At 37.1% G+C, this 10,815-nt stretch overlaps 2 protein-coding genes and 1 pseudogene across 2 annotated transcripts; 1 reads left to right on the top strand and 2 right to left on the bottom strand.

Annotated features, from left to right (window-relative positions):
• On the bottom strand, nt 538-2,369 carry LOC18613802 (10-deacetylbaccatin III 10-O-acetyltransferase). The gene is made up of 2 exons (XM_007051218.2): nt 1,801-2,369; nt 538-1,688 (listed from the first exon to the last, which is right to left on the bottom strand). Exons 1-2 carry the CDS (start codon nt 2,206-2,208, stop codon nt 831-833), a joined length of 1,266 nt encoding a protein of 421 aa, XP_007051280.2. The 5' UTR covers nt 2,209-2,369; the 3' UTR covers nt 538-830.
• On the top strand, nt 2,927-5,427 carry LOC18613801 (two-pore potassium channel 5). The gene is made up of 2 exons (XM_018114362.1): nt 2,927-4,026; nt 4,968-5,427. Exons 1-2 carry the CDS (start codon nt 3,008-3,010, stop codon nt 5,113-5,115), a joined length of 1,167 nt encoding a protein of 388 aa, XP_017969851.1. The 5' UTR covers nt 2,927-3,007; the 3' UTR covers nt 5,116-5,427.
• Nucleotides 7,052-7,955, bottom strand: LOC18613800 (annotated as a pseudogene).

The raw sequence follows: 10,815 nt of genomic DNA, 5'->3' as shown, positions 1-10,815 counted from the left end.
TATTAATATTTTAAATATTAATAATTAAATTATAAATAAAATATCAATATTTAAATCATCAATTGTTAATATTTAAAAATAAAATAAAATAAAAAATTGATCATAATAATAATTAATAAAATAAAATGTTAATATTTTAAAATATTAATGATTAAATTATAAATAAATTATTAATATTTAAAAAATCTAATAAAAATAAATAATAATATAAATAATAAAATATATTTTTATCTTTTTATTTTCTATTTCTTTCTTATTCTAAAATTGTTGTTACCAACCAAACACTGCAATAAATCATAATAATTATTTATATTTTATTACATTCGTCGTACCAAACTAATTAACAACTATTTTATTTTACTCTCAACTCATTTTATTTTTATATAATAACTATTCTAGTTTGTTTCGATCTATTTGGTCAATAAAATGTATCTTAATTTTGATCCGGCATCCAAACTCTTGTGTATCTATCTCTGGCCCAATAGTTTTCTGATCCATAAAGTCCACTAATTAATGCTAACACTTGTGACTCGACCCTGAGGCCCAATATGCAGATTCCTTAGTACATTCAAAACCATTGCAGTGTGCACAGACAAAATAGTTGAATGTAATTCAATACTTTACCTTGAAACAACCTAAATTCTTCCTTACTTTTGTGTCAGTGAAGCCACCGACTACGCAGCAAACCCGAACAAAGTTGGGACAAAAAGCATAAGGGAAAAGAAAAATCACATCACTGTTTAAAACATGTTTTGCCATCTTGTTTTATTTTTACACTTTGTCCCTAAACAAAGCAATAGGAGTTCAAGCATTCTTTAGTTCTTTAATTGTTAGACTAGTTTTGCAATCAGATCCAGGAAGGGCCGGCGATGGTCCTTCTCGACACACCATGTCATCAAACGGATACCTTTCTTGGGCAATGGCAGTGACCCCATTATGCCAACAGGGATGATACCAGAGCCAGGAACTGGAACCAAGTGGACCGGAGGGCCCCATCCAAAGTCAACCTGGTTGAATCCCAGTCTACCCCATTCTGATATAAACAAAGTGGTGTACCCTAGAGGTGGTGCAAAGGGGTCTTTACCATTTCTGAAGTAGTCACCATCCTTGAATTTGGCAAAATCAACAGGTAGCTTAGTCTTTGCTTCTTGTATCAGTTTAATCACCTCAATGATTGATGCTTGTTTAAGCAACTCACATGGAGCTGCGATTGTTATTGGAAAGAAACAGTTGCCATAGAAGCCTTTAGGCAAAGGAGGGTCCAAAAGCTGGCGGCAATTTGCAAAGAAAAGAAGCCGTACTTCAGTGTTTGGCTCGAAGTTTATTGCTCTTGTTCGGAGGCACCAAAAATTGGCAGCTACAATTTCGAAGGCAGAGCAACCTTGCCCTGTCGATTCATGGAATTCTTGCTTTAGCTCACTGATTTCATCCATGGAAATGTCTATATTCACGTGCTCTAGTCGGTAGCCAGGCATTAGGGGTGGCAAGGTTGGCAATACGTTTGTGTTTGCTTGTTGCGGCGGGGTTGGGAAAAAGTCCCTATGCCATAGTGGCGCAGTGCTCAGATGTTCCAGACCTCTGGCCAACTCTCCTACAGCGTTCAGGAATTGTGCAGATCCTAGGCCATCACATATGGTGTGACAAAATATGAGGCCTATGACAAAACCGCCACATGCAAATTGTGTCACCTGAAATAAAAATAATGCATATCCCAACAAAAACATTTCTTAGGCTTCGTCATATTTTTAGTATTGTTGCGTTGAAATCAATTTTTTGATATATACAACTAGTAAGTAATACCTGCATTTGTACAAGGGGTTCCATGCCTTGACGTTTTGGAACTTGATCAGGGAGAAGTTCATCACAAGGAATGGACAAAGCATTATCAAAGTAATTAACGGAATCGAGGGTACAATCAGCTGATGCCTCAACAAACCACGCGCCTTCTCCTGAACATTCAACCTGAACTTGATTTTCACCGGACTCCTTCAGCCGTCCTGCAAGGGGGTGGTAGGGTACCAAGGCCTTTGACAAGGCTTCCCTAATGACTTTCGGTGCTTTAGGGCCATGTCTATAGACATGCAATGTGCGAGTATAGCATCTGAGAACCGGTACTTTATCAATGAATGATAACTCAAGAACGTCAGAAGGTGTTTGCCGAGATGGAGTTACTAGGCTTCGACTTGATCTGATAACAGAGAGAGCCATTGGGAAGAATATGGCTAGGAACTGAAAGGCCTAATGATGATTGTTCTGTTACAACCTTTGTAACAGAACATCTTTTTATACACACAAAGGAAATATTGAATGTCTGTATTTTAAATACTAGACAAACTTCTTGGCTTTGAAGTTCAATTTGGCAAAGAAAGAAGATAAGTTTGCCCAATATATGTTGCGTGTATAATATATTTTACTATACTATGCTATATGTTAGGTGATTTATAAATTTAATAAAAGTATGATGTACATTACTAAAGCTTGTTATAATAGGACAAATTACACGTTTGAACCTCGCTGTCAATACTGTCCATTTGATAAAGTTATTAGCACCGCAATTAGTGTTAACGCATAATAATCTTTTTTAAATTTTACTGCATTAAGGACACATACCTTGTAATTAAGCCTAGAGATGGAAATGCTCTAGTTTGTATAATCTTTCTAAACTGAAGTAAGATATTAAAATTTAGGGGACACACCAGTTGTGTCATGAAGCCTAGAGGTAGAGTCTGGATTTTGTAGTAGTAATTTTTTATTTTTCTAAACCAAGTTGCGGCCAGATAATGATTGGTCGCAAAGAAGGCAGCAGACCAGGTGCCTGGTTTCTACAAGCAAGCTGTCCCTATTGGCAAACTTGGGCCCCAGTAACCAAGGTTGGACGACCCTTTAGCGTCTGACAAGATACAAAACAAACCCCACATTGGCAGCCGAAACCAACTACCTCTCAACAGCCACCACAAACTCAAAGTTCTGTCTCCCTGGCAAAGTAAAAGGCTTTTCTTTTTCTCCGATGGAAGATGAGCCTTTTCTCTCCCCCAAAACAAAATCCCAACTTCTACCCATCCTTGAAGATGACCATCATGACTACTATTTCACAGCCCCACAAGCAATCTCCACACCAGCCATCTTCCCATCGGAAATTCAAGACCACCCACAGATTCAACCCCCTTCCCATCTTGAATATCCCAGTACCGGGTCAAAGAAATTCGGTTCTCTCCACCGTTGTAAAACGGCTCCTGCCATGGCTGTGATGCGCGACCTGAAGCCTAAAACACCCCAAGTGCCTAAACCTCAATCTGAGTCCAGCACCATTATCAGGCAAGCTGTGTTCTTGCTATCCATTTATTTATTACTTGGTGTTGCTATTTATTCTTTTAACAGAGATGAATTCTCGGGTATTGAGACTCACCCAGTTGTTGATGCTCTTTACTTCTGTATAGTCACCATGTGTACTATTGGTTATGGTGATATAGCTCCTTTAACCCCAGCTACCAAGATTTTTGCTTGTGTTTTTGTATTGGTAGGTTTTGGTTTTATAGATATATTGTTAAGTGGGGTAGTCAGTTATGTTCTTGACTTGCAAGAGAACATGATTTTAACTGGGATTCATATGGAGAAAACACAAGAAGGGTTTTCAGCTAAGAATTACATTGTTGATGTGGAGAAGGGAAGGATGAGGATAAGACTTAAAGTTGGCTTGGCACTTGGGGTTGTGGTGTTGTGTATTGGAATTGGAACTTTGGTGTTGTACTTTGTCGAGAATTTGGACTGGATTGATGCTGTTTACTTGTCTGTTATGTCAGTTACTACAGTTGGGTATGGGGATAGGGCGTTTAAGACTCTGCCTGGAAGGTTGTTTGCTGGTATTTGGCTTCTGATTTCGACGCTAGCCGTGGCTAGGGCGTTTTTATATTTGGCAGAAGCAAGGGTTGACAAGAGGCACAGGAGGATTGCCAAGTGGGTGTTGCATAGAGATATCACTATTGAGGATTTGCTAGCTGCTGACATCAATAACAATGGTTTTATCAGGTTGAATTTCAATTTTCTAACCTACTTGTGGTATGAACTTCAGGTGTTGCTTGTTATGGAGTTCTCGTAGTCTATGAATTTATGATGAGGTCAATTACTCTCTCTATTGCAATCACACAAGCACCTAGGTTTATATTTATTATAGGTGTTAATTGTTGGGTTGGTTGAGTCGGGAACCTAGGCCATTATTGGAACTAGGAGATACTTCATAATGCATATGGAGGGTTAACTTTGATTTGGACTTGTTTATATTTTTCAGATTAAAATGATCCGTGACTAATGAATTGACTCATGGTTGTACTACTCTTGAGAGGTCATTCATCTTGCAGAATCAAAAAGACAAATATATTATAGAGGCTGTATTGTAGTTTCTATTGTGTGTGTGAATTCATGCAACTTTTCTTAATGAAAATTCAATAAAGATCGTTGTAGTATAAATTTAGAGAAAGAAAAGGAAAGATAAGGGAAAACATAATACGAGTGATAATTTTCCTATTTTATTTTACTTAGAAAAGAAAGAACGAGAATAGGCACTTGATACTGTTGCTGCCAAAGGACAGAGATCTTATGAGTAATATCTAGGGAGGGTGACGAACTCATAATATTCATTTTGGTTACTGCCTAACTTTTCAAAACAAATAGATGTTATGAATACATTTTTCTACTGAACAATGGGTTTAGAACTTTAGATCATGTATTATATCAATGAAAATTCAATTACAGATTCATGCCCTCAATCTGCACCGTTGTAGTTTATCTTTAAAATTTGATACTTAAACCCCAATATCTTTCCATCTTTGCTGCATATGAGTGTACCATTTTTTTCTTTAAATTTATGATTTAAGCGTGCACTGAAGGAGACTTATGGGCTTGTTTGTGGTTCATTTCCTGGTAATGATTGCTATTTTTTTCTTTTTCCCCCTTGAAAATTCTTGTTGCAGTAAATCAGAGTATGTCATCTACAAGCTCAAAGAGATGGGAAAGATTGGGGAGAAAGATATATTGCAGATCTGCAATCAGTTCAGTAAGCTTGACCCAAATAACTCGGGGAAAATAACCCTGCCTGATCTCTTAGAAAATCGCTTGTGACATTGTGCAGACAAGGTTACTTATATTCTTTTGAGTAGAGATGGAAGATTTATCTGTCCCTTCTTGGAAATGGGCATTGCATGGGAAATTGTATATTCATTCAGGTTAGGAAATCTCAATTTTATACTTTTACAAGCTGTGGTGATGTCAGAAGAAAAAGGAATTAGCAAAGATAGAAAGGGCAACAAGATGCTTTTAATCTTATTAAAATTTTGAAATGTAAATTCTTTGTTGCCAATGTATTCATCCAGACATGCAATGAAAGCTGAAAAGTAAATATATCATGTTATTGGCTCTCTACTTTCTGTCATACTGCTAAATGATGTTTTCTGTTTTCCCGTTCTTCATTTGGCTGCAGCTAAATTATCAATTTTTGTATACAAGATGAAAAGAAATTATGCATTAAGGAATTAATGGTGGAGGAGTTTAACTTTGGTGTTAGTTGTTTGGCTTAGTTGAGTATGGAATGCAGCTCAATGTCAGAACTAGGCTGTACTTAAGTACTTGTATAGACTATGGAAGACTAACTTTGACTTAGGCTTGTTTATGTTTTTCAGCTTAAAACAAATCTGTGAATTAACTTACAGTTGTTCTACTCTTCAGATGTCATTCATCTCATAGTGAACATCAAAAGGTCAAGACTATTGATGGCACTGCAGGGCCCTATTCGTTATTGTTGCTTTTATAGTATGAGTTCATAAGACTTTTCTAATGGAAAATTCAATAAATATCTTGATAATGCAAAATCTAGAGAATAAATAAAGAGTGAGAAAGGAAAGAAGTTAATTAGGTTTATGTTATTGTAACCACAACATAAAGAACGCGCAGAGGCTCTTGCTTGTATTGCTGCTAAAGGCCAGAGATCTTGTAGGTAATATATCGAGAAATTGAGGGATTCATAATATGCATTTTCTTTATTATCTAGCTTTGTTAAAAATATAAATTAAATGATTGGTTTAGCTCGTATATGATGGACCTATTCAATTATGGATTTATATCCACAGTACTTTGTAGTTACCTTTGTGGCATATCTTTAGGATAAAGCTTGTAGTCCATCAGTGCCTTTCTTGCTTCGTATGAAACCTATTGTTGAAGTTGTGAGTTAACTTCAAAGGGCACAAAAACTGATCAGATATTGTAGCACTAGCATGCAATGCAGGTTGCAGCTCATTTCCAAGTAATAAATCTCAGTATCCTTTTCCCCCTCCACTTAAACCTATTGTTTCAGTAAAATCAGAACAGTTGTTTACAAGCTTAAAGAGATGGAAGAGACTGGAGAGAAAGAAATACGGCATATTGGCATTTGGTTCAGCAAGCATGTCCTGAACAGCTATGCCTTATCTCTTAGAAAGCTTGTTTATGATAACGACTAGGACAAGGTTGTTCATGTTCTTTCAACTAGAGATGAGATGTTCATCTTTTCGTTCTTGGAGAGGGGCATACATAACAGAGATTAAAATTAAAAAGGTTGGCATCTTCCTGCATTAACTTTGCAGGAGCACATGCCAGTCATAATATTGCAGCAAACTTTCGCAAGAGGAAAGCCATATACATTTAGTTTAGGAAAGTTATTGGCAGTAATATTTGATCTTACACACTGCAAGGACTAGCAAGAAACATCCTGTTTTGAGAATTGACATACCTCAAAAGTCAAAACCATAAGCGCAAATAAATGAGCCATCAAACAAAGAGAACAGCCAAAAGTAATCCAGTTTCGGATGTGACTCATTCCCTGCAATGCCACTAAATGTTTTTGATCAATTTCCAGAAACCACAACTTACAGCAATATTGACTAGAAACACCCATTGAAAGGAAACCACAAAAGAGCTCGTTGCCAAGTCTACTGTGCAGTTGTTTGGTAAAAGTAATTAATTTTGTAATCTGAGTCCCTACTTCCTATTTTCACCTTCCTCCACCAAAGGGTAAAGCCCGTCCTTATTTATTTTTGACGTCTCCTAGCATATTCTTGTAAATGGCCATAGCCTGAGCCACCATGTTGGCAGGATCAGCTGCGTTGCTAGGAAGCAACACTGTCGAGCCCTCCTTGGCAAGTTTTCTGAAAGCATCAATGTACTTATCAGCAACCCTCAAACTCACTATCTCGATGCCCCCACTTTCTTGAATAGCTTGTGACACTATCTGGATTCCTTTCGCCGTTGCATTAGCCTTAGCAAGGATGGCCTCTGCTTCTCCGTCTGCCCTGTTAATCTGGTCCATCCGTGCAGCCTCAAAAGCCAAAATCACAGAGCTTTTCGTCCCATCCGCCATGTTGATATTTGCTTGCATCTCTCCTTCTAATTCAAGAATTTGAGCCCTCTTCTTGCGCTCTGCTTCTGCTTGCAACTTCATAGCTCTCTCCACTCCACTAGGTGGCGATATGTCCCTAATCTCATATTTAAGTCACTTAGGCCCCCATTTTTCAGCCGCTTCATCGATAGCCCTCACAATTTTTTCATTCAGTTCATCTCTGTCGGCAAAAGTCTTGTCAAGAGTAATCATTCCCAAGCTCACTGCGCATTGTGGTCTGAGTAAGCTGAACAATAGAGAATATAGGACACTGAACACCATAAGAAACCTGAAGAGGATCAACAACTTTAACGTAAAGCACCCCATCAATCCATATGCTGACGTTATCTTTGGTGGTAGTAGTTTGGCCTGAGATAGGAATAGCCTCTTCTTTCGAAGAATGCGCATAAGCAATTTTATCAGCAAAAGGAATCAAGAAGTGGAAACCTGGACTAAGTAGTCTCTGGAATTTACCAAACCTTTCGACGACCTATGCCTTCTTTTCAGGGACAAAGATGATCCCAAAGTTAAAAGGGTGTCGAGAGGTATACATCTATTGTTGGTCTCTGGAAAATGAGAGGTAACGACTGCGCCAATGGAGCCATGAGGGGTCAGGGTTGGAACTGTTTGAGTCCGAGGCCTACCGAATTTTTTGAGCAACAGAGAAGAATAAGAAGTTGACAGATTTGCATGTTGTTGTCGGTGTTTCAAAGATGTGAGTGCGTTAAAGTAGGTTGTGAAAGTTTTTGAAAGAAAGAACACAACGTAACCATTGGCTAAGTTAAACTATAGGAACAGATTAAGTGAATATATTATTTCCTTGCAAGTAATAGATTGTCTAATATTTGCTTATAATTAATGAGGGGAATTGAGGCTCCTTTATTTCAAAACCAGATTACAAAATATATACATACAGCTATCATCATTATGCGGAGGAAGTTTTTATTACAACTTAATCTACTTAGAGTTGTTCTAAGATATGAGACCCGCATGGCTCTTGCTCAAAAGGAAAAACTATATCATTTCACTAAGTCTGCTATAGACATATATAGTTGCATTTTTTTCATCTGTTATGTACATCACTTTCAAAAAACCGTTTTACTTCCAAAAATATCTTCAATATGATCTCAAAGTTCTAACACACCTTTTTGAGATCAGTTTTGAAAACACCTAATATTGTCCTTAACTCCATAAATTTATTAGTTGGCAATCCTTTGGTCATAATGTTTGCCAGCTAGTTGTTTGAGCTACAATGCTGTAAATTGATTTCCTTATTTTCACAGCATCACAGATCATGTGAAACTTAACCTAGATATGTTTTGTTCCTCTATGATGTCCAGGGTTTTTAGCCATAGCAATGGCTAATTGCTTGTCAACCCATAAAGTGGTAGGATTGGTTTGAGGAAATCCTAGATCAGCTAATATTTTTCTCAACCAGAGGGCATGGTTTGTTGTTGAAGTTGTTGAGATATACTCAACTTCTGCAAATGATTGAGCAACTACTCTTTGTTTTCTTGAGTTCCATGAGAAAACTCCACTGCCAAGAGAGAAAACAAAACTAGATGTGTTTTTAGGATCTTTAAAACTCCCTATCCAATCGCTGCCAACACACCCTTGAAAAACTTGGTTTTGCTCTTGCTAAATTTAATTTCAAAATCAATAGTGCCTTTAACATATCTTAAAGTTCTTTTAGTTGCAGATAAATAACTCACTATTGGGTTATGTATGTATCTTGACAGCAAACTAGTGCTAAACGTAAGATTAGGGTGTGATGAGGACAAATATAAAAGGTTGCCAATTAAACTCCTATAATAAGTATCATGAACCTAGTTTTCACCGTCAGTTGAAGAAAACTTCAAATTTGCAGCAATAGGAGTAAATGTTGCCTTACAACTTGATATCTTGACTCTTCCTAGAAGCTCTAATGCATATTTCTTCTGATGAACCATAATAAAATTCTTTGATTGAATGAATTCCAGCCCCAAAAAATATGTCATGAGACCAAGATCTATTATTTCAAATTCTTTCATCAGATCTTTCTTAAATTTAATTATTAACTCTGAGTTTGCACCAGTTAGGAGAATATCATCTACATGCAATGAAACTATAAGTTGAGAACTTCTAGAAGAGCACCTGACGTATAGTGTGGGCTCACTGTCACTCCTGGTGAACCCTTTGCTGCAAAGATAGGCTTCTATCTTGCCATACTAAGCCCTTGGGGCTTGCTTGAGTCCGTATAAAGCCTTTTTTAATTTGCAAACTTTGTTCTCCAAACCTGGTGCCACAAATCCTTCAAATTGCTCAATAAAATGCCCCCTCCAAACAATCCATTGAAGAATGCTGACTTCATATCCATGTGCCAAAGGTTCCACCCTTTTTTAACAATAATTGCACCTAGCAATTGAATCGTATCCAGCCAAGTAGCAAGTGCAAATATTTCTAAACAATCCACACCATAAGTCCGAGCATAGCCCTTGACTACCAATCGGGTCTTCAAAATTTTTTTATATTTTTTTTAATTAAGAGAAGAGGAATTCGAACTTTACTTTTTAAGTAAAAAATCATGTACTAACTAATAAATCAAATTCTCGAATGCATTTATTTATGGAGCCATCACTGTTTAGCTTGGTCCTGTATCCATTTTACTCCAATGACTTTCTAGTTTGTAGGTCGATCGATCAATGCCCAAGTTTCACTATTTTTTATCATATCAATTTCCTGTTACATAGCTTTCTGCCATTCAATATTCTTTGCAGCACCACTAAAGCACTCAGGTTCTGTTATAACAACATTACACCTATTGTAGACATCAGTCAAGCTCTTCGTACCTCTGATTGCGAAATCATCAATCAATATTATCATCATTTACAACATCATCATCAACTGGTTTTTGATCATAAGAAAGTTTCTGAGCTTTCAATCTCAAGTTTGGACTAGTTCCATCGTTTAGCTTCATCGAAATCAACATCCCGACTAACAAAAACTTTGTTAGTTGATACATCAAACAACCTATACCCCTTGTTGGTCTCACTAAACCCGAGATGAATAGCCACTTTTGATTTTTCATCAAGCTTTCCTCGCTTAACATGTGAAATTTTGGCATAAGCTATGCATCCAAATATCTTCAGATGAGAAAGAGAGGGCTTGGATCCATACTAGACTTCATGAGGAGTCTTGTTTGCTAGGGCATTGGTTGGTGCAATATTTTGAAGACTATTGGCTGTGTTAACAGCCTCTGCCCAAAAGCTTAATGGCATTTTCTTCTCAAACAGAAGGCAACAAGCCATTGCCATTAGTGTTTTATTTTCTCCTTCTGAGACTCCATTTTGTTGAGGGTTGTAGAAGACAGTAAGCTGATTCTTTATTCCAAACTAAGTCAAGTAATTTTCAAACTCCAAAGTAGTGTATTCTAT

Source organism: Theobroma cacao, chromosome 1, assembly GCF_000208745.1.
Source record: "Theobroma cacao cultivar B97-61/B2 chromosome 1, Criollo_cocoa_genome_V2, whole genome shotgun sequence".
In the NCBI taxonomy this organism is placed as follows: Eukaryota; Viridiplantae; Streptophyta; class Magnoliopsida; order Malvales; family Malvaceae; genus Theobroma; species Theobroma cacao.
Note: the sequence above shows the minus strand (reverse complement) of the source record. Positions and strands in the feature narration are given on the sequence as shown.